This window comes from Phyllobates terribilis, unplaced genomic scaffold, assembly GCF_046119375.1.
Source record: "Phyllobates terribilis strain yellow unplaced genomic scaffold, ASM4611937v1 Scaffold_11__3_contigs__length_659146591, whole genome shotgun sequence".
Classification (NCBI taxonomy): Eukaryota; Metazoa; Chordata; class Amphibia; order Anura; family Dendrobatidae; genus Phyllobates; species Phyllobates terribilis.
Window position 1 is genome coordinate 262,914,284 of NW_027362771.1, and position 24,790 is coordinate 262,939,073.

At 41.4% G+C, this 24,790-nt stretch overlaps 1 protein-coding gene across 2 annotated transcripts in view; it reads left to right on the forward strand.

The window, feature by feature from the left end:
• Nucleotides 1-24,790, forward strand: part of PHTF2 (putative homeodomain transcription factor 2) — a 128,688-nt gene that overhangs the window by 31,710 nt on the left and 72,188 nt on the right. For both annotated transcript variants that reach the window (XM_073652289.1, XM_073652290.1), the window contains exon 2: nt 15,461-15,531. In XM_073652289.1, the coding sequence (XP_073508390.1) occupies nt 15,487-15,531 (45 nt within the window). In that variant the 5' untranslated portion in view covers nt 15,461-15,486. The remainder of the gene's footprint in view (nt 1-15,460; nt 15,532-24,790) is intronic.

The window sequence follows — 24,790 nt, forward strand, 5'->3', positions numbered from 1 at the left end:
AGTGATCAGGGCAGTCTCTGGAAGAACGGGCTGGAGGTCACGGCAAGTGACCGGGGCAGTCTCTGGAAGAACGGGCTGGAGGTCACGGCAAGTGACCGGGGCAGTCTCTAGGTAAAGGGTAGGTACGACCTGTGATGGCTGAACCTCCAGGTAGGCTAGCAAGGCAGATGGAGGATGTGTGCTCCCAGGTGAGCAAGCGAGAGTCTCTGGAATAGCAGGTGGTCACAGCACGTGACGGCGGAGCCTCCAGGTAGGCAAGCAGGCAGGTAGCGGAGAAGCGCTCCCAGGTGAGCGGGCAAGAGTCTCTGGAATAGCTGGTGGTCCCAGCACGTGACAGCGGAACCCCCGGGCAGGCAAGCAGGCAGGTAGCGGAGAAGCGCTCCCAGGTGAGCGGGCAAGAGTCTGGAATAGCTGGTGGTCACAGCACGTGACAGCGGAGCCTCCGGGCAGGCAAGCAGGCAGGTAGCGGAGAAGCGCTCCCAGGTGAGCGGGCAAGCTGGTCCTTAGACAGACTGACCGGAGTTGTAAGGCAGACCGTCGGACCTCAGGCAGGTAACAGGAAATCAGGCAGGATTAGGACAGCAAGCTGGCAGGAATCTGGCAGGTAACTGGCAACGGGACCTGAGGGCTGAAGCAGAGTAGAACGGTGCAACAACATTGCTCGGGCACCTCCATTTTGGAGGAGGTGCCTTATATATGGTAAAGTACTCCGGCCATTGGCCGGGGACTCCTTAGGACGGCGCGCGCGGCCCCTTTAAGAGGAAGGGAGGGCGCGCGCGCGCGCCCTAAGCACAGTGGCCGGGAAGGAGCGCGCGCTGCCAGCAGAGCGGGAGAGGGACGCCGGGCACGGAGCAGAGCGGTGAGGGGAACAGCGTCCCTGCCTAGCAGAGGGCAGGGACGCCGGCACTACAGTTTGCACACACTGCGGCAGAGATTTTGGCCCACTCCTCCATACAGATCTTCTCCAGAGCTTTCAGGTTTTGAGGCTGTCACTGGGCAACATTGAGTTTCAGTTCCCTCCAAAGAATTTCTATTGGGTTCAGGTCTCGAGACTGGCTTAGCCACTCCATTACCTTGAAATGCTTCTTAGAGAGCCTCTTCTTAGTTGCCCTGGCTGTGTGACCCAGCCAAGACCCATCTTCAGTGCTCTTACTGCGGGAAGGAGGTTTTTGGCCCAAATCTCGCGATACGTGGACCCCAAGGGAGCTTCAGTACGGTGCAGTCGTCCTGTCCCCTTTGCAGAAAAGAACCCCCAAAGTATGATGTTTCCCCACCATGCTTCACAGTTGGGACATTGTTATTGGGGTTGTACTCATCCTTCTTCTTCCTCTAAACATGGCGAGTGGAGTTGATACCAAAAAGTTCTATTTTGGTCTCAACTGACCACATGACCTTCTCCCATGCCTCCTCTGGATCATCCAGATGGTCATTGGTGAACTTCAAACGGATCTGGACATGTGCTGGTATGAGCAGGGGGACCTAGTGTTTGAGACTGTGGTCCCAGCTCTCTTCAGGTCATTGACCAGGTCCTCCCATGTAGTTTTGGGCTAATTCCTGACCTTTCTCAGAATCATCCTTGCCCCACAAGACGAGATCTTGCATGGAGCCCCAGACCGAGGAAGACTTAAAGTCATCTTGTGTTTCTTCCATTTTCTAATAATTGCACCAACAGTTTTTGCCTTCTTACCAAGCTGCTTGCCTATTATCCTTTTGCCCATCCCAGCCTTTTGCTGGTCTACAATTTTGTCCCTGGTGTCCTTAGACAGCTCTTTGGTTTTGGACATAGCGGAGAGGTTGGAGTGTGATTGATTGTGTGTGGACAGGTGTCTTTTTTATACAGGTAACTAGTTCAAGCGGGTGCAATTAATACAGGTAACAAGTGCAGAGTAGCAGGGCTTCTTAGTTTTTCTTTAACAGGTCTGTGAGAGCCACATTCATACAATGTGACTTTTTTATTTTTCGATTCTGTCTCTCAGTTTTAAGTGTACCTGCGATAAATATTACAGACCTCTATTTAATCTTTATATTGATCCTTTACTGCATCATTTATTGCAGACCCCTACCTTCAAGGGACTTGCAGTGGGTTCTAGAAAAGTTAAGGTCCCTGCATTGGCAGATGATATCCTCCTGGTAATAACTAACCCCAAACAAGTTCTACACTCTCTTATACGAGAACTAAAGGACGTGGGAGGCCTATTGTGCTATAATATTAATTGGGACAAAACAGAAGTGATGATGCTACGCGGTCCCTCCAAGCTGTCGTGGACATCGGGGTTCCCTTGTCAATGGACTACTAGCTCACTAAAATACCTGGGAGTGAAAGTGACGAGACATCCAGCTAAACTATATAAAACTAACATCGATCTATACCTCAATAACTTAGAATCCACTTTAGCTAAATGGAAAAACTTTAATTTATCATACCTAGGTAGAGTCAACTTAATTAAAATGACAGAATTCCCATTTCTTCTCTATCTTTTTTTACCCTCTACCAATTTATTTGACTCCCAAAGAGGAAAAACAGATTAATTATTTATACCGCTCATTTATCTGGGAAAAACGCCCCTTATTGCCTATAAATTACTCCAACACCTGAAGAGAAATGGGGGGATAAACTTCCCTGATATTAGACACTATAATTTAGCATCCTTATTCCAGGTCGTGGTGGACTGCTGGGGGGGACCTCCTGCTACGCCCAGTATGGTCTGGAGTCCTGTCTCACGCCGGGTCTGGCTCTCCCTACTCTACATCTCCCTTATATTAAATTGCTGGCTGAAGTGAAGGCGGACCCTCTCCTAGTGTCTACATGGAAAGCATGGCAGAAAATATGCCGACAGTTTCAGCTCTCTCCTTAGATATCTCTCCTCCTACTCATTGATGACCCCCATTTCCAGCATGTACATGCACACCCTGTCTTTTACCAGTGGCACTCTCATCGTATAACATCCATCAAACATCTGATCCACTTAGGGGAGCGTGGTATGTATATAATAGAGGAAATACATTCTAAGTACCCTACTATTGCATTCCCCCCCGTTCCAATACCTACAGGCTAAGAGTTATGTGACAAAGATAATAACTAATTTTCCTGAACAGGAGTGGGATCCATACCTGCTTAGATGGTTTGCTAAACCTAACACCTCATCTGGCCAAATAGCCTCCAATTATAAATTCATCCATGTCGCCCTAGACTATGAGAAATCCCAACTTTCACTAACAAAATGGCAGATCGATGATCCCGCCTTATCATATAACACTATTTTGAAAGCCCTGGACCAAGCCCACTAATTTCTCGCTTCAGCTCGCTTCCTTGAAATGAGATTGAAAATATGTCATAGATCCTATTTAACCCCCCAGAAGGGTCACAGAATGGGGCTGTACACAACCTCTGAGTGCTTTAAATGCCGCTCCCCTGAGGCCAGTCTATTCCATTGCCTGTGGACATTTTTTCAGCCCTTCTGGACTAGAATACAACAATTTACCTCCACACACCTGACAAACTTTGCTCCTAATGATCCTCTTTGGGCCATCTTTGGATACCTAGAGCCAGATAAATACAGATGCTCCCTGCGGGCCCGTAAATTGTTGCATATGATGGCGGCAGCCGGTGTTAAGGCCACCTTACAGATGTGGATCCATGACCAAGCTCCTCCTTTTAAGATCTTTTTAGACAAACTGTCTTTCCTGCTTCAGATGGATTGGGCTTAGGCCTCTTTACACAGGGAAGAAAAGGTACAGTTCTTCTTTGAAACTGGAAAAGTTTCATCTCTTTACTTCCACAACGCATTCAGGATGATATTAGAACTTGCTTTCAACCTACAGTCATGGGCAAAAGTTTTGAGAATGACGCCAAAATTATATTTTCACATGATCTGCTGGCCTCTGGTTTTTATTAGTGTTTGTCTGATGTTTATATCACATACAGAAATATAATTGCAATCATATTATGAGTACCAATAGGTTATATTGACAGTTAGAATGAGTTAATGCAGCAAGTCAATATTTGCAGTGTTGCCCCTTCTTCTTCAAGACCTCTGTAATTCTCCCTGGCATGCTCTCGATCAACTTTTGGACCAAATCCTGACTGATAGCAGTCCATTCTTGCATAATCAATGCTTGCATTTTGCCAGAATTTGTTGGTTTTTGTTTGTCCACCTGTCTCTTGATGATTGACCACAAGTTCTCAATGGGATTAAGATCTGGGGAGTTTCCAGGCCATGGACCCAAAATCTCTGTTTTGTTCCATGAGCCATTTAGTTATCACCTTTGCTTTATGGCAAGGTGCTCCATCATGCTGGAAAAGGCATTGTTGGGCACCAAACTGCTCTTGGACGGTTGGGAGAAGTTGCTCTTGGAGGACATTCTGGTACCAATCTTTATTCATGGCTGTGTTTTTAGGCAAGACTGTGAGTGAGCCGATTCCCTTGGCTGAGAAGCAACCCCACACATGAATGGTTTCAGGATGCTTTACAGTTGGCATGAGACAAGACTAGTGGTAGCGCTCACCTCTTCTTCTCCGAATAAGCTGTTTTCCAGATGTCACAAACAATCGAAAAGGGGATTCATCAGAGAAAATGACTTTGCCCCAGTCCTCAGCAGTCCACTCCCTGTACCTTTTGCAGAATATCAGTCGGTCCCTGATGTTTTTTCTGGAGAGAAGTGGCTTCTTTGCTGCCCTCCTTGAAACCAGCCCTTGCTCAAAGAGTCTCCGCCTCACAGTGCGTGCAGAAGCACTCACACCAGCCTGCTGCCATTCCTGAGCAAGCTCGGCACTGCTGGTAGTCCGATCCCGCAGCTGAAACAGTTTTAAGATACAGTCCTGGCGCTTGCTGGTTTTTCTTGGGCTCCCTGGAGCCTTTTTGACAACAATGGAAACTCTCTCCTTGAAGTTCTTGATGATGCGATAGATTGTTGACTGAGGTGCAATCTTTGTAGCTGCGATACTCTTCCCTGTTAGGCCATTTTTGTGCAGTGCAATGATGGCTGCACGTGTTTCTTTAGAGATAACCATGGTTAACTGAAGAGAAACAATGATACCAAGAACCAGCCTCCTTTTAAAGTGTCCAGTGATGTCATTCTTACTTAATCATGACTGATTGATCGCCAGCCCTGTCCTCATCAACACCCACACCTGTGTTAATGGATCAATCACTAAAACGATGTTAGCTGCTCCTTTTAAGGCAGGACTGCAATGATGTTGAAATGTGTTTTGGGGGTTAAAGTTCATTTTCTGGGCAAATATTGACTTTGCAAGTACAGTAATTGCTGTTAAGCTGATCACTCTGACATTCAGGAGTATATGCAAATTGCCATTACAAAAAATGAAGCAGTAAACTTTGGAAAAATTACTATTTGTCTCATTCTCAATATTTTTGGCCATGACTGTACAGCATGGTATCAAGAGCAGCTACTACTGGGGGAAACTCCTGTGTAGAAATGTGTTAGATGGTGCCGCAGTGTGGAGATACATCTAGGTGTCAAGGGTCTGTTTCAGTGTCGATGGGTCCCGCACAACTTTTGAGAAGATTATAAGGTTATAAACCCCTGTTGGGTGGTCTATATGTAAGGAAAGTACCTGTTTTGGTTTTCCTCTTTTCTCCCCTCCTAAGTTTTTGGTTTGTCTTTTGACCTGATGTAATTATACTTGGAATGTACATTCTGCTGTTTACCATCTTATAACAACCTTGTTATGCATATTCCAAATTATATTCGTATTAATTAATGTATGAAAACTTTATTTTCAATAAACAAGTTACAATTTTTTTTTATAGACCTCTCCATTCTTTGTATGTGGGAAAACCTGCAAAATCGGCAGTGCATCAAATACTTTTTTTTTCAGGTTTTTCATTGCTATAAACACAGCAGAAGCATTTTTTAGCTTACAACTATCTGCTGCGTGTGACCATCCCATGATTGCCGTGATTAGTTATCCATCTAACTGCACTGGTTCTGATTGCAGAGGTGCTATTGGCATACAAGACCTTATTGCTAAATTTAGCCAAAAGTGACGCTCTATGTTTTATGGCTTCACTTTCGTGATTAAAAAAAGAACCTGTCAAGTGATTCATGCTGTCTAAATCACAATCAGCATGAATCAGAGACTGGCACTATCATTACAAACAGGGCTGTGGAGTCCGAGCCCATTTTGGTGGAGTCGGTATAAAATGACTCCGACTCCTAAAATATATAATAAATTGGGTACAGTATTTCAATGCAGTTTGTGGTGAATATTTTTTCATAAGAATTTGGGAAAGTTATGAAATGTCCTATAAATGTCTGTCCTATTCCTGATCTAAGGGTCTAGACTTTTAGCTGAGATGAATCTGTGCTACAGTAAATTTATCACTTAAACATGAGCCATGTATGAGGGAGTTGGAGTCGTGGAGTCGGAGTCATGGAAATTGAGGAGTCGGAGGTTTGGCTTATCGACTCCACAGCCCTGGTTACAAATATCAGTGTTGTGCTCTGAAAAGCTGCAATTTTTGAGAACAAGGGAGCATGGAACAAGGTGACTAAGAGGACTATTCATGGGGATAGTTCCCGATGGCATCTCCATACCCTGCAGTCTTGACTGATAGATTTTGACCTAAGTTTGTATATGTTAGAACAAGTGGTATATAACTGTCCTTCGACTCAGAGTTCTATCAGCCCGCCGGTTTCCTTCAATCAGTCTTCAATTAGAGAGCTTGGATGTGCCATGTGCTGAATTGCTGCAGAGTGATGTCTTTATTCAACGGGAGACTGTCTCATGACAGAGATCCATTAAATGTAACACTCCTGAAATAGGCATTGCCGCTTGTTATATGGTTGGTGTGCCATGTCCGAAATCATCTGCTGTTCAGAGGGGGCCTTGTTATCCCAAAGATACATTCTATATAATGCAAATATAAAAGATATAAAACAGTGTAGCTACAGTACTGTGCAAAAGTTTTAGGCAGGTGTGGGAAAAATGCTCCAAATTAAGATTGTTTACAAAATCCAAAGTGAATGAGCAAAAAATAAATCTAAATCAAATCAATATTTGGCGTTACCACTTTTCACCTTAAAAACGGCACCAATTCTTCCATAAACACCAAGACAAACAATTGGTCAAGGTACATAAATTATATGAAAGCGAATGGCCAGAGTAATCTATTGAAGAAAAGTTGTACCGCCTAAGCTATTACTAAACAAGGCTCTGCATTGATGAGGACAAAAAGGAAAAAATTATGTATATTGAACCAATGTAAAACAAGTTAAATGTTTATTAAATACAAAGATAAAAACTACAGAAAGACAAGAAATAGATGAGCCAGAAAGTATAAAAACAGTATGTGAAGCTGCCAGGACAGGCGCTACATACCACACGGTAGAAACTACCAAAATGCAATACAAAATGGTTTCTAAAGTCTGTTGTATAATGCATATAATGCCCAACTGCATGGTTAACACATAAGGAAATGTGAGATTAATATAGAAAAAGCTATGCTCGAAAATGGAGCATGGTAACTCAAAACTAGACAATGAAATAGTAACCTGCCAGTGAGTTATACTAAGAAATAGAGCATCAACATACTTTACTAAAAGATAGAGCATGGTTACTTATAAACAGTGAAATAATAACCTACCAATGGATTATACTAAGAAATAGAGCATGATAACTCACAGGTGAGCAGTGATATAATGATTAGCTGGTAGGTAGTATAGCAATCATGAAACACCAAGGCATATCAAGATTGGATATATGTTAGCCTAAAGTGTGGGGTAGTGCCAGGAATCCCCAACACGTGTTTCGGCACTGTGATGTTGCTGGGTCCCCCCAGAATAAGGCAATCTACTGTCCAGAGACGTTGTGTCCTCAAGTGGGCTTCATGGAAGAATTGCACCCAAAGGAATATCATAGAACTATCATAGCTTCCACATAGAAACAAGGCCAGGCAACTCAACCATGTACGAAAAAATAGGAACAAGGGTGCAGAAAAATGGCAGCAGTTGTTCTGGACTGATGAGTCAAAATGTGAAATATTTGGCTGTAACAGAATGCAGTTTGTTCCCCAAAGGGATGGAGAGCAGGACAGTAATGAGTATCTCACAGGGGTGTGGAATCGGAGTCGGTGTCCATTTTGGTAGAGTCAGAGTCGGTATAAAATGGACCGACTCCAACTGCTAAAATATATAATAAATTGGGTACAGTAGTTCAATGCCGTTTGTGGGGAATATTTTTTTCATAAGGATTTGGGAAAGTTATGAAATGTGCTATAAATGTCTGTCCTATTCCTGATCTAAGGGTCTAGACTTTTAGCTGAGATGAATCTGTGCTACAGTAAATTTATTACTTAAACATGAGCCATGTATGAGGGAGTCGGTGTCATGGAAATTGAGGAGTCAGAGTCTGAGGTTTGGCTTACTGACTCCACAGCCCTGGTATCTCGGGCAACAGTGAATCATGGTGGAGGTTTCCAGAAAATTTGCGACTGCATTTCAGCAAATACAGTTGATATTTATTCACCATGCAGTACCATCAAGGAGGCATCTGGCGTCCTAATCAATTATGCAGCAGGAAAACAGCCCAAACATTATAGTCAATGTTATTAAGAACTATCTTCGTTATAAAGAAGAACGAGGAGTACTGTAAGTGATCATGTGGCCCTCAGAGTGCTGATCTCAGCATCGTCGAGTCTGTCTGGGATTACATGAAGCGAAAGAAGGATTTGTTCAAGTCTACATCCACAGAAGATCTGTAGTTAGTTCTCCAAGATGTTTGGAACAACCTACCTGCCGAGTTCCTTCTTAGGCTATGTTCACACTAGGCTTTTTTTCGTTGTTTTTAATGCATATTTTCAGCAGCTTTTTACAGTATCAGCAGAGTCTATGAGATTTCAGAAATCTCATGCACACACATTGGTTTTTGAGGCATCAGTATTTTGTGCTTTGCATGTTTTTTTGCACACTAGAGCATGTCACTAGTTTTGGTGTTTTTTTTCAGCCATTGAAAGTAATGTGTGAACATGGTTATCAGGTTTTGCTGCATTTTTTGTGAAAAAAAACAAGTACAGCAGTATGAAACTCCATTTATTTTTGTAATTTCTACCTTCTTGTCTTTGTCACCTGAGATGGCAGTTTGGATTAGGACAGTTTTAATTAAATTAGTGATGTGTACAATGTAAACATTGGCTGAGCTAGGTGTGAGATAGAACAATACCTGTGGCCCATGGAGGTGTGAAATTGAGCAATCTGAGCAACTCAATGGCAGGCCATAGTGTGAAAATAAATAGTATCCTACAAACTCAGTGCACTGCCAGTGTCTTAGAAAAACTAATCCTGAACAATTCACCTCTTCCCACTGTTACATTTGTAATTCTGGTTAATATGGTTTCACATATGTCTTGCCTTGGTGACCTGTGTTCATGCTTGTGTGGTGAAAGCAAAGCTGAACTTTCGGATCCTGAAAAATGCACCAAAAAACGCACCAAAACCTGATCTCTTTCCTGCCAAGAGATCAGGTTTTGCTGCTGAAAAAATGCCTAGGGTGAACAGTCTAAAACTGTTGTTTCGAAGGCAAAGGGTGTGTTGATTTAGATTTCTGTTTTGTTCATACACTTTGCATTTTGTTCATTGATATAAACTATTAACACTTCTATTTTAGAAAACTTTCTTACATTGCAGTGTTTTTTCCATCACCTGCCTAAAACTTTGTGTTGTACATGATCATCAAAATCCTAAATAATGTACTCCCCTGTTGTTTTCCATCATATTTATAAGCTGCTCTCTATCTGGATGCATTGTTATATGCAGATATAATGTGTTTTTTGTGTAGGATATCCTCTGTTGTTGACAGCAGAACTATAGTGTGTTAATACCGTAAGCATTAATTGTTTATAGGTGGAACAAAGGCAGGGCTGTCCGCTGTCATGTCCCAGGCATGTGGGACAGATGACTCAGGAGCTTCCCTAATACAAAACACTTAGTCATTTTGTTGTCTGTGCTGATATGAATTCTTGTGGTATATTTTTTTGTGTAGCTTTAATTTTGAAAACGATCATTGGTGTAATTATTTAGTTAGGTGTTGTAGATTTGTACAGTATCTCCTGTAAGCGTCTGGTTTTTATACTGTTTTTTTTCATTCATTATGTTAACTTCTCAGAATTCCTGTTGCCTGAGTGGGAGGGACTTGAAACAAGTCTGAGTATTGTGAAGAGGCAGGATATTGTATAGCAAAACTTTGTGTGACTTCTGCAGCACATACAGCTGCATGTACTGATATATAGTAGTCACCCAGATAATTCTGCAGGTGGCTGCCATGCTCTTTATGGGGAATGAAAGACTGAAGCACAGTATGACAATTAATTGTGACAAAATTAAATATTTAATCTAATTTTGTGCAGTTGTTTTAGGATTTCATTGATATAAAGCAATGAAAAGATGAACTGTTTTGGTTTCTGATGACCCATTTTGCTTTATTATTGGGTAGCTGATAACAATGATATAAAGAAGGGGGGCCCAGAATGAAGGTGAAGAAAGCAGATGTAGAAGCAGAGCTTATGTCATACATTTGTTTTCAGTTTTTCTTTTTAATATTAGAGAAAATGACTAGGTTTTGGGCAGTACCCTTCAATAATTTAATTCTTTATTTCCCTCAATAAGCTAATAAACTGTAGACTTGGCAATGGTGGCAGCCAGTCTTATTGTAAGTTACAAAGTGATGTCATTTAATAATTTCCTCGATTTATTTACTGCCGTTTACATCAATCCTAAAATCCCGGATGCAATTTCTGGTAAATGAGAGTTTGTATACTGATAATTCTTCAGTATGCACTGGTTTGCCTTTACGGATTTTATTATTAATCTCCTTGGAAGTGGTCTTATTGTTAGTGAGTTTATGATGCTCGTTATGCTTTTATTACAGCAAGTAATCGCTTATTGGCAAGGCAGCGGGTGACCCTCTCCTGAAGTATAAAGAGGCTTTACTTCAAGATTATATAGAAGAGTCATCAGTCTTCAAATGTGCAGGATTGGAGCGGTCAGGGGGTGGAAATGATGCTGATGTGTTATTTTCTAGCACAGTGCTCTGTCCAGGCCTCCTTGTATCACTTACAGCCTATCTCCACTTGCATTACCGCTGGGATCTAAGAAGAATAGATGCTTTTGCCCCTCGGCCCGTGTTCTGCACAGGACTCTGAACAGAGAGCCCTATTTTTGGAAAGGGGTTTCCAGATGAGTCACCATCTTTAAATTGAATTTCCACCTTGGACGGTATTTTCCCATATGCTATAAATACCACTGCAGATTAAATTACATTGCAAGGGGTGAAATCCACTGCAAATATTGACAGTGTGAATTCGAAATACACAGTCCTTGTCAATTTACGATGCAGATTTTCTCTCTTATATTAGGATCCACAGTGGAGTTAGCTCTCCTATATTTAGTGTCAGGAACAGGACTGAATGGCATCAGGACAAAGCCGAGAAGCCATTCAGCCTTTTATTATGGCTGCCCGGATGTGAATTTACCCACATAGATTTCCTTACAAGCAAGAGCTTTATAACATACTCTGTGCTTGTCCTATACCCAGATCAATTTTACGTAGAGAGTAACTAAACTTTCATTGTTTCTTTAAATCATTTTGTCCAGCATGGAAAGTTACAGAACTTTTCAAATCACTTTATTAAGGAATTTGGCTTTGTTTCTATAAAAATTACCATACGTACAAGTGTCTTCCAAACCCCTGCTTTTCCCCATTCTACTTGCCTGCCTTTAGCTGCATTGATATTTGAACGTACTTATTTGGAGTACAGATGATGACAGTGAAAAGGTCACCATTTGTGTCTTTCTCCAAGTGTTGTACCTACCAGAGCAATCTTCTGCAGCTGCTTATCCCCAGAGTTAGTGAGACACCGGTGCTGACCCTTTCACTGCCATCATCTGTACTCCAAATTAGTACATTCGGATATCCGTGCAGCTCAAAGTCAGTACAGTTGGGGATAGGCTGGGGTTTAGAAACAGCTTATTTACAGGAATAAAGAAAAATCCCCTAATGAAGTGATTTGCACATTTTCATTACGTTTAACGCAGGACAAAATAGAAAAAATAAAAGTTTTTTAGTTACGCTGCATCTATAATAAAAATCTATGTCAATAATTGGCAAAGGGACAAGATTCACTTTATTGCTGGCAGAATACAACCGTAAGATGGCGTTGATTTATTAAATGTTACAGCTGTGTTTTATTCCTTGAGCATTAGTTTGGCCCTGCTTCAGTTTTAATGGGTAGTCCGTCAAAGCAATAATGCCATGGCCATGGCAGTGATAAAGCGGCACTTAATATTGGCATAAAAAACTATGGTTGCAATGTTCCTGAAAGTGTTATTTGACTACTTTTTTTTTTACCTCTATTAAAAAAGATCTTGTCAGCTCTCCTTACATGACTGCTTCACGGAGAAAAAAATCTGTTTGTTGGCAGCGGAATCTGCAGCAGAAGTCTAGAAACTGCCCCTCCGCTTTGTTTTGCTGTTTGACCTGTTCTGTGTGCTCAGATTGGCCCCCATTCATTGGGGTCTAGACACATGATGGGCCGTGATTTCCTAGCGGAAAACATGATAACATTTCATTTTCATGTGAACATGCCCTTATGATAAGTGAGCAGCAAATCTGGAGCATCTTTTCTTAGTGCTCTGTGTTGTGCAGTTGCCCCATTATTTCACTTTAAAATATATGAATAAATTGACAACTGGGTGTTGCCATTTTTTCTGTCAAAGAGGCTTGTCCCCAGATCGTGCTTTACATCTTTTACAGTGGGGTATGTAACTTGCAATAACACAAATGTACAGTACATGGGTATAGATAATGCCCTACAAACACATCAGATAGCTGTTGGCCAAGCGATTTTACAGCTATCTCCCCTGACTTCCACAAATACTGGAGTGCTTGGCCGATCATTCTTGTGTCCTCTATGAGAGGGCTGATGCCTGACTCCACCAGCCAGGGCCGACATCAGCACCCGGGCAAGTGCCGGGGCCCTGAGCAGGCGGGGGGGCCCACTTGCGGTCGGGCACCCCGCCGAGCTATGGGCGGAGGAGAGCGGTGCCAGCGCCCCCTCCCCTCTCCCCTCCGCTTGCTCAGGGCCCCGGCAGCCGGATACTTACCTCTCCCCGTGCCTCTGCAGATCCGCTGTCTTCCTGCTCTGCGCTCCCTGTGACGTTTCAGGTCAGAGGGTGCGGTGACATCTTTCCACCACGCCCTCCCCTGAGCCGTCACAGGCAGCGCAGAGCGGGAAGACACCGGCAACGCTGGAGTCCGGACCTGTGCAGCGGCAGCAGGTGAGAAGAAGTGAGGGGAGTATTTGATTAATTTTTTTTTTTTTTTTTTTTTTTATGTATGGAGGCATGGGGCATTATATGGTGGGGTGACATCATGCATGGGGCATTATATGGTGGGGTGACATCCTGCATGGGGCATTATATGGGGGGAAACAAGGGACCTCCTGCATACGGCACTATATGGGGGGAAAAAGGGACATCCTGCATACGGCATTATATGGGGGGTGACATCCCGCATGGGGCATTATATGGGGGGTGATATCCTGCATGGGCATTATATGGGGGGGGGGGGGAGTGACATCCTGCATGGGGAATTATATGGGGAGGAGTGACATCGTGCATGGGGCATTATAAGGGGGGGGAACAGCCTGCATGGGGCATTATAAGGGGGGAACAGCCTGCATGGGGCATTATAAGGGGGGGGGGGAACAGCCTGCATGGGGCATTATAAGGGGGGGCCAGTACCCTGTACGGAGCGTTTTATGGGGGCCAGTATTCTGTATGGAGCGTTATAGATATCACTCATGTAATGTAAGAAGTGAAATCTTTGCATTGTAGTATACCTATATTTCTCTGCGGTATCTGTGAATCGTGGTATGTGTTAAAGGGGCCCACTGAGACTCTCTCGCCCAGGACCCAGAAAAACCTGGAGCCGGCCCTGCCACCAGCGGCAGCTTTCCTGCAGTGAAAACAAAGAAGGATCACCCACTGAAATTCAGCAAGCCGGATCCTTCTCATCTCCGACAGTATCTGCTCAGGGAGAGTCCGGAGGCCCCATACACATTCCACTGATCCTGCCCACTTTAGTCTTATGTATTTGGGATCCTTTAGTGTAACCTCTGCAATAGGCTGTTCTGCAATAAAAAACAAAGGGATGATTTCCTGTTCCTATTCTAAAGGCGTTATCCCCTAACAAATGACTCCTCCTTAATAGCGCCAAGGGGCAGCATAAAATACACTCTAATTAGCTCTTCTGCCAGTATACTGACACGAGCAATGTCACATGGCCTGATTTGCTGTAGCCTTCACTATTCCGTCAGAGTGGTGGGCACTGACTTTGTATATGGTGGGATACCGGCTGCCAACATAGGGCTGGAATCAGAGGATTGGTGCGGGTCTTGGAGGGAAGTATAAAGTTTAATTTATACTTCACTGCAAGCCATTAAGAAGGGGTTCTTCACTAGTGAAAAAATCTCTTTAAAAGTGGAATTTTTACGCTGCTCATTGATGCATCTGAGGTGCGGTATGCTGATGACATGGACACCATGTACCTGCTGCACATTTCTATGTTTGCACAACCTCCCTGCCCCTGATAATGCTGCATTGGTGATTGATGTATTTTGCTGAATATCCGGTTGAGTGAGAGCGAATTATTTAACTATTACTTGGTCACACTATATAAATCCATGCTGGTTGCATGGATTTATATAGTGTGACCAAGTTGTCAAACACTTTTCCAAGTGATGCTAAAATCGCTTGGAAAGCGCTGGATAACCCGCATGCAGAAATGCATGTGAAGAACGCTTCACATCCACATGTCCCTGGCAGGAAAAACGCATGCACAATCCGCATACGTTTTTCCTGCCAGGGAGAAGCGGAAAAAATCTGCAGCATTTCTGCATCGTGGGCACTTAGCCTTAGATTGTACACAGGTGGACTTCCTTTCACTAAACGTGTGACTTATTAAGGTAATTACTTGCACCAGAAATTTCTACGCGTTCACAGCAAAAGGGGTGAATAGATATGCACATGCCAATTTTTAGTTATTTGATCCCATAAATTAAATTTATGCCTATATTTTTCTCACTTATCTTCACTAGCTTAGACTGTTTAGTGCTGATGCATCACACACAAATCAGATTACCAAAATATTTAAACACCGGTTGTAATGTAACAATAGGTTAAAAGCCAGGGGGGTGAATACTTTCGCAAGCCAGTTTGTGTATATATAATATACTGTTTCTATCCCTATTATTTCTGTAAAAATATGGTGATGATGAAAGCCAGTATAATGAGCACATTAGTAAAATAGTAATGAGGAAGGGTGTAATCTAAGCAGTGACAGCCGCCCATGGTGTGCAGGTAACTGAACTATTTATACATACATCATCAGAGCTGTGCATCATCGCAGGAGAGTGGAAGTAAATGTCTCTCTTTCTCATTGCAGCCTAACATGTCAAATGCGTAGAATAAATGGCTTCCAAAGTGACGGATGCAATAGTTTGGTATCAGAAAAAGGTAAGAATAATCACTTCTTTGTGGATTTGAGTATATTTTATATGTATGTTTCTTAGTGAAGGTTTTAAGGACGTTGATGTGAGAGCAGAACGGACATGGTGACGTGCTGTCTAATCACTTAGTATATTGTTTATTTGAGTTCACTTAAGAAACTGTGTTGATTTTTATTGCGTATTGCTGTTTAGAATTGGTCATGTAGAGTATTTTATCTCGCAAATTTCAGCATGTATTCTGCTCCAAAATCTCTTTGAAGATTGTCCTCATACTTGAGTCCCGTTGTGTTCAGAGGGGCTAATCTTCATGGCTTTGATCTCCAAATCATCTGTAGAAACCTGAAGGTCGGCCATGTGTTTCTGATGCAAATTTTGCTGCATTTTTACAGCAGAATTTTCCACAGGAAGAATCTGCATTGTGAAAGTGGCCGTATTTATAACTATATTATGTTTATTAATTTTTTTTACATGATATTTTCGGACCCGATGATAAACACGAGTCACCTGAACACCTTTTCAATGTCTGTATGTGTGTGCTGATGCCTAATGTTACTGTAATATGTGGAAAATCTGAGGATGCTTTTTGTTATTAGGGTTAATGGCTGCCGATGTTCATCCTAACGTTACAGCAGGTATCGATGCTGATCATTGTGTAGTTTGGGGTAGACTTGGGCTCAGTAAGGTAATGTTGTTGTGCCCGTTGTGATTGTGATGCCTGTTAGGCATTCAGCGAGTGACATTCCACTTTAGATTAGTGTATGAATAAGCATGGTGCGCACATTGGCTGCGGCGCTGAAAGGAATTGGTCTTTACGTAATCAGTCTAATTTCTTTTTGCTGATTACATTACACATTAAATGGGCTCGGAGAAGTAACTGCAGCAAAACCACTCTGCAGCTTTTATTAGATAAGGTTAATTAACTAAATATGTTTTGTAAAATAAAATACGCTGGCGTTTTCCCTTGGAAAATCTTCATTCCTTTTAGTCTTCTTTGTATACACCCGTTGTACTGACATTTGCTCAGATTGTAGACTTGCGGTGCTTCAAGTAGTCTTTGAATAAACTTCCTATTAGTTTTACTGCAAAATGTTCAAAATAACATGAAAGAAACAGCAGTGTGTGCACTAAATGAACTTTCCCCATTAGAATCAGTCGTAAACTTATTCAAAGAGTATTTGATGCGATATTTCATGTGGATTTAGGAGCACAATGTATTTCTAAATCCTCAGCAAAAGGACATACAGGACTCTTCCCTCCAGCACTCTAATGGTAAGTAGAATTTGTACCCATCATACATTTAGGGTATATAAATATGCCATGCCATTTTCAATATGTCCCAGAAGGTAATACCCCTTTAACTTTTAGTGCTTCCCCCGTATTGGTTCAGTATGACAATGTGGCCCTTTAACCTAAAAAAGGTTGTGCACCCCTGATCTACATCGATAAGACGCCAACACTAAATTACACTTAATGTTTTATTATGTGGGTAATTTCAAGGCTTACAAATAAAGGAAGGAAGGTTCTAGCTTTTCCTTTCATTATAGAACTTTAAAAAATGAGCTGAAATGTGATTGTTTGCAGAAGGAAAGTACTAGGTAAAAATAAAACAGCTTGAACGGTTTTTATGCCTTTACCATGTTGAGCATTTGGTGAGCTGTTCACACTGCGTATTTTTGCTGCAAAAACCACCACAAAAAAGCCCATTACAGTTCCAGCAAAGTAGATGGGATGATTAGAAAACTCATGCACACGTTTTATTTTTTTTTTATTATTTTTTTTTTTTTTTTTACACCGCATGAACTGACCTGCAGTTCATGTTTGAAATTCACAACATGTCAATTTCTCGTGTGTATACTGAGATTTACGTGCAGATTTTCCCAATAGAATTGCATTAGATGCAGAAACATATTAAAAACGCATATAAATCATAAATGACTGTATCAGTAAAGGTTTTTTTGTCAAAGCCAAATACCAGGAAGTATAAAAAACAAAACGACATTATTCAAAACATGACACATGCTAAAAAAAGACAAAAACCACAGCATTAAAACCCAGGGCTGTGGAGTCGGTAAGCCAAACCTCCGACTCCTCAATTTCCATGACACCGACTCCCTCATACATGGCTCATGTTTAAGTGATAAATTTACTGTAGCACAGATTCATCTCAGCTAAAAGTCTAGACCCTTAGATCAGGAATAGGACAGACATTTATAGGACATTTCATAACTTTCCCAAATTCTTATGAAAAAATATTCCCCACAAACTGCATTGAATTACTGTACCCAATTCATTATATATTTTAGGAGTCGGAGTCGGTCCATTTTATACCGACTCCACCAAAATGGACACTGACTCAGACTCCACAGCCCTGTTTAAAAACGCTATGAACCAATGAAAGTAACCTAATTTACCTAATAAGTCCAGAACTGCTGGGAAAATCTGCAACATCAAATACTCATCGTGAGAATGTAGCCTTGAAGGGGTCTTCCAGCATAATCAAAAACTTTTGCAGTGCCTCTATCTCTCTGAAGATTACCAATTCCTGACAACGTGCAATACACACAGTGTGAAGATTGTGTTCTGTTTGCCTGCTTGAGTGATGGCCACTTCACTGCTTATATTCAACTTGCAAACTTGTGGTTACGTACCAACTAGCGTTTAATCTGCTTCTCTCAATAGAACATTAAGAGAACCAGCAAAAGTTATTAGTATGTGATCAGAAGTGTGCAAATCGCATATGGGTGGTCACATGATGACCAGACAAAGCAGGCAAACTGAACAAAATCCTGACAGTATGCATATTGCACACTGTCAGTATTTGGCAATTTGCAGTAAATTCATGCCTGGCCCAAAAACCCATTTAAAACTGGGGCTTTGCGTGGTCTTTTTAACCAACCGTTATTTCAGAAGTTGGTAGCCTTATTCTGCTTATGACAGATTCATGTGATTTCAAGGGAATCTGTCACCAGTGATCTTTCATTTACCAGGCTGCTTGCTGTAGTTTTGATAAAATCAGTTTTATCTACAGCAGATCCACCAGTTTTCTGAATGCTGAGCTCTGTATAACCCTGCCCACCACCGATTGGAAGCTTTCTCTGTACACTGTGCATAGGTGGTAAGCTGCCAGTCGATAGTGTTGGGGAGCATTATACAGAGCCCATGGATATGGAGGACTACATGGCAACAGGTTTACTAATCCTCTATTGATAATCTGCTTCTAAAACAGTGATCTTATCAAAACTACAGCAGACATCAGTGACACATCACTGAAATCAGGGTCTTTGCCCCTACTTCATGCTGATTTCATATTAGGTGGCAAAAACCTGGTGACCGATTTCCTTTGAAGAAACCTGATTAGTGAAGGTTTCACATAGAAACTTATTGATTGAAGTAATTTAATTCTGGATAATGAACATTGGCCACCTGAAAGTCACAGCTGCTAGGGAAGCAAGGACACGAGGACTGAATAAATCTGTCCAGTGTGTCAGATATAATGACATTGGTAGTCACCTTAATCCTGAAAGTATGTAAGGAATAGATGTGCGGATTAATAGTAATGACATGAATTGGAATACACATGTGCTGTTAGGATCTTCAGTTATATCACATCCTTTCATTGTTGACTTGCATAGATGATACAATGTGTCATGAAAAGTATAGTATGTGGCATAGAAATGTCTGCTGCATATTTGATCATTTCTCCCTATCTGTGTATCTAAAAACACTCATGAATAGGGTAGAATAGCTGGGATGCACAATATGACCATCCATGGGTAGGGCTTTAGATGGAATGTTGGTAATGAAGAGGACAGGAAATTCGACATAAAATGAAAATAATCGCAGGCTAGGCTACCTTAGCAGCATTTTCTCTATTTGCTTGGTCTATATGCCAGGAAGTGTACCAGCTATGTCTATAGCAATCACCAGCTGGAAGGCAAATGCTAGGATACCACCAATATTGCACGACACCTGCAACAATTACAAGAAGCCAATAAATACTCAATGTTATGTACCACATAACAGAAAAATATGAATAAAAGTAATAGATAATTTTCACTAGTGGGTGATCTTGACAGGGGCATATACTTCACTTTTTAGATCTAATCCCAGTTTTGGCTAAAAATAAAAAGCATCTAATACCGCATCAAGCTACATGCGCCAGTTTGGCCCAATGAATATTGATAATTTCAGAATACCCAGTGTACTGTTGTGAAGAATAATGCTATTTTCACCCTGGAATATGAATTTTTAATAAGAGCAAAAAAAAGAAATTGGGCAGAAGTTGAGTGATTTGTCCCATCCAAAATGCAGAAACGTACCCACTGAACACCTACGTAGCATTTGGTTTATTGTGTGCGTCGTGTTTGTATTCTATCTAATAGCACTGGTTTCTCTGTCTCTGCTGTTCTCATGTGCTGGACTCTGTTTGCCTGTTTTCAATATTTCAGTCCAGTGATTCATTTTGTGTGTAACCTAGAGTAATGAACGGCTTATGTCAAGGCTGGAGTTGCTCACACGGAATTTCTTGTAATCCACAGCCAATGACATTTAAGAGTAATGCTCCTTTTTATCTGGCTACAAACCTAATACCAAAATAGTTTGAGTTATTCAGCTTGTAAATGTAAAATTATGGAAACGGTATGTGCAGTGAATCAGTAGTGCTTTATGTACCTTCATCTGCTCAGGCACAACTCTTCAATATACTTCTAGCCAGTGAGTTAGAAGCACTCCCAACAAAATATCCGTATTGTCATCAGATAGCCGAGCGTTGCTCTCAGCTGGTCTTTGGCACTCCTGAAAGAATGAATGGTGTGGCAGCGCTCATGATTGACCTTTGCTACATTCGTATAGTTGTCTTCAAAGCCACAATTCTCTTGATCAGTGGGGGTCTCAATGATGAAACCCTCAGCGATTGGGACGTTAATTGAATTCCCTCTTAGGGAATCGGGCAGTGGTAGCCAGTGAAGAGTGGTAGAAGGGAGGCCATAGAGAAGGATCTTGCAGTAGTCTAGGCGAGTGATGAATTCATGCACTAGTGACTTTGTTGACTCAGAGTTGAAGACAGGGCAGATTTGAGAAATGTTTGTGAGTTGCGAAGTTGGTAAAGGCTTGGATATGTAGGTTGAAAGATCCCGCAGAGTCAGTTTTTACCCCGAGACAGCAAATTGCAAGAAAGTGTGGACCTCTTATCATTGATAGGTCTGCTATGGAGTTGAGTGAGATGGTGCAAAAGATAATGAATTCAGGTTTCTCTGAATTTTATAAAGAAAAAATTGGGATACAACAGACACTCAGGAAATCAGAGAGCTGAAAACTTGGCCTGAAAGTTAAATTTAAAGGGGTTGTCCACTGCTAGGACAACCCCTTCTCACTCTGAATGTTTGGTCTCTTTAAAATATAAACGCCTATACTTTCCTCCTATACCGGCGCTGTTCCAGCGGTGTTGGTACTCGCATTCCCGGGGCTCGCGTGAGCCCTGCACCCAATCAGCGCTGGCGTCATTGTCCCCGCCTTCGGACGTATAAATAATCAAAAGGAAGTGAGAGCTACGGCTGGCCTCTCACTTCATCTTGATAACTTATACATCCGAAGGCGGGGACAATGACGCCAGCGCTGATTGGGTGCAGGGCTCATGTGACTTAACGTAAAAGTGGTACTGAAAGCTATTCTATGAGCTATCAAAGGCCAGAAGTATAGAAGAAGAAGCGTCGGAGTGCCAGGAAATGGCTACAGTGACATGTAAAATTTTGGGCACCCCTGGTCAAAAATACATGCCACTGTATGAGGGACACCAACAGAGAGGGAACCGAAGGAGGTGGTAAATGTTCAATTGGAGTATGAAGAGATCTTGGTGGGGGCAAAGTCTGTGATACCAAGGAATTGAGCAAGTTTGTAATAAGAAGAAGTAATCAACTTTCTCAAAGGTGGAGGACAGGTCTTGAAGGAGGAGCATAGAATAATCTTTTTGCCAAGATGCAAATCATTAGTGATTTTGGTTAAAGAAGTTGTCCACTACTTATACATAGGGCATCAAGGGCATCAATCTTTCCTTTTGATTGGACAGTGTATAGTTTGGAAAGGTTTCATTCCTACACTATTTGTTTCAACAAGACCTTTCAATATCTCAAGAAACTCCTGTGATCATAGCTTTATGATTGGGTCTAATGTTGGGTTTTTTAAACGAAGAAGTGAAGATGTCAGTGGTTATTGTTAGGTTGAAGAAATGGGTTAAGGCTGGGATAAACATATCAGTATTGTTGAAAATGAGGTGGGATTGGAGAAGGTAAAGTCCCCTGATGGTACGGTGTGATTTGGAGAGAAAGTCTGAAAGTATTTATGGTGGGGAAGCAGATTATGAGAGGGCAGTAGTGGACAGTTGTGTAGAGGAAGACAGGCTGGGTTTTTGGAGGTTGTTAACCCGCCTCTAGACATTGCATCAGTCTAGTAGTATATGATGCTATGATTTACTATGTGTATAGTGACACAGTGTAATCATCCACATAGGCAGTATATTTTCTTCCATTTTGTCTTTATATAATATAAAGCTGTTTTATCTAGTGATGGTTTTACATTTTAAATGTTACTTGAAATCCCAGTAAAACTCGGGATAAGACTGAACTACTGTGTTTGAGCTTATGGAGGGCCTGAGGTGTCAGGGTATGACACCGACGTAACGCCAAGCCTGTGTCTAGTCCTGCCCTCTCAGGCCCTATGTTGATATAACGCCATTCTTCACAAAGTGTTCCTTTAATTATAAATCTGATCCAATTCTTCACTCCAAAGGCTTTTTGAGGATGTGGCCAATTTAGAAGTCTGTCTTAGTTTTCGTTCTTACAATGAGTTTTCATCTTGTTTTATGTCTCTCACAGATTAACTCTTTATTGATTCCAGATACAGCTGGAACAATTTTTGATGGTTGCTAAACCGTCTGGCTCTCGGCTGCATCTTATGTTGTGTGAAATAGCGTTTATCTGAACAATGTCCTCTGTAACTCGGTTATAAAGGGTTTCTACAATGATAGACTTTTTCACACCATTGTGATTTTACACTTTTTCAAACTACTTTCAAAATGAATTATTAGATCATGAAGCAAACAGGACTCGATGGGGGTGTGAGTGCGCCGACCCACCTACCAAATGCAACAATCTCACATCTTTGTGTTTTTTTTTTTGCGTATGACCTTCTCTACCCAGGAATGTACGAATTATTGATAGTTAAATGAACAGCGCCATCTTTTGTACTGGTAATTCTTCACCTACAGAAGACATTCGGGGATAAAATAGTATAAGTGCAAGAGTTTATTTTGGGCTGCAGATGTGCAGATGCTGACACTCCATATTGCGTTTAACTAAGATGGATTTGAACGTTTTTTGTTTTTTTTCAGAGTTAATGGTAAGTCCAGGAGCCGGGGAGCAGGGGAAGTGGCTCGCTAGTGGAGAAACGAGTTGATTTCTCTGAGATGTATTGCAAAGTTTCTTATATTCACTTTTCTGTAAAGTTTGTTCAAATGACTAAAGGTTTATTCCCACAATCAAAAGGTATCCCCTATCAATAGGATAAGAGATAACTTACTGATCATTAAGAGTAGGGCATTGGATCCTCATAACCTTCTTGAATGGAGAAGAGGTGTGCATGCTATTTTCCATGGGACTGCCAGAATTAGCTGGGTGCTATACTCTTTTGTCTCCAGCAGTCTCAAAGGCATTGAATGGAACAGAGATCGAGCATGTGCACCTTCGCTCCATTAAGATTGGACTGAAGGCACCTTCAGCAGTTCCTATCTCCAGCAATAAGTTAGTTATCTCCCATCATATATAATTTGTTTACACCTTAAAGAACCTATGTTAAAGAGGATTTTGAGGTTCCTTTTATTTGCTAGGAGCAATCATGTGTTGTGTTTTTTTTGTTTGTTTGTTCTTTGTATTTTTTTTGATAGTGCTGAAATGTGATTTTTGGTTTTACCCTTTTGAGAACTAGATACCGGAATACAATTCTTCATTAGGAACCTTTTAAATAGCCATTGTTATGTGGTAATGAAGTTGCTAGAATAGCTTATATTGCCAATGTCTTATCTCATCAGGCTGCTGTTTTTAACAACTCTTCATTCATACAATTGAATGAAATCCATCAATGAATTGTACGTGCCCAATCTGCCAGGAGTCAAAATGCAAGGACATTAATGGCATTGAACTGCTAAACTGGCTAGCACGAGAGACAATAAAATATTGATGGCTTCCGCTGGTGTTCTGAAGCTTTGCAGCTATCTGACTTCATTGACATCTAACCTTTAGCTCAAGTTCATGTTTGTTTATTGATAGTTGTGTGTTTCATTGTAGCTTTCAGCCTATTAAAGGGAAATAAATAATCACCACTATTGACTTTTCTTTGTATCTAGATCCTTATAACATTGCATTAACAGAGTGAGTTAAATCTGACACTGACATATAACACAATCTGTGATTTCAGTTTTATTTCTTTTGAAATCTATTCTATTATTACTAACCCATTCTTACCCAAAGTGTGTGTTGGGGTGGGGGTGGGTGGGTTGGGAATATATATATATATATATATATATATATATTTATATTTAATTTGTCTTCAATGAAAAAACACAAAAAGAATTGTCCTAAAGCCAAATTGGATACAATTCCACACCAAACCTAAAAGAGGGGGTGGACAAAAGTATTGGCACCCTTTGAAAAATCATGTGATGCTTCTCTAATTCGTGTAATTAACAGCACCTGTAACTTACCTGTGGCACCTAACAGGTGTTGGCAATAACTAAATCACACTTGCAGCCAGTTAACATGGATTAAAGTTGACTCAACCTCTGTCCTGTGTCCTTGTGTGTACCACATTGAGCATGGAGAAAAGAAAGAAGACCAAAGAACTGTCTGAGGACTTGAGAAACCAAATTGTGAGGAAGCATGAGCAATCTCAAGGCTACAAGTCCATCTCCAAAGACCTGAATGTTCCTGTGTCTTCCGTGCGCAGTGTCATCAAGAAGTTTAACCCTTTCGCAACCTTGGGTTTTGTCGTTTTTGCTTTTTCGTTTTTTGCTCCCCTTGTTCCCAGAGCCATAGCGTTTTTATTGTTTGGTCAATATGGCCATGTGAGGTCTTATTTTTTGCGGGACGAGTTGTACTTTTCAACGCCATTACTAGTTTTACCATATCATGTACGGGAAAACGGGAAAAAAATTCCAAGTGCGGTAAAATTGCAAAAAAAGTGCAATACCACAGTTGTTTTTTATTTATTTTTTTACC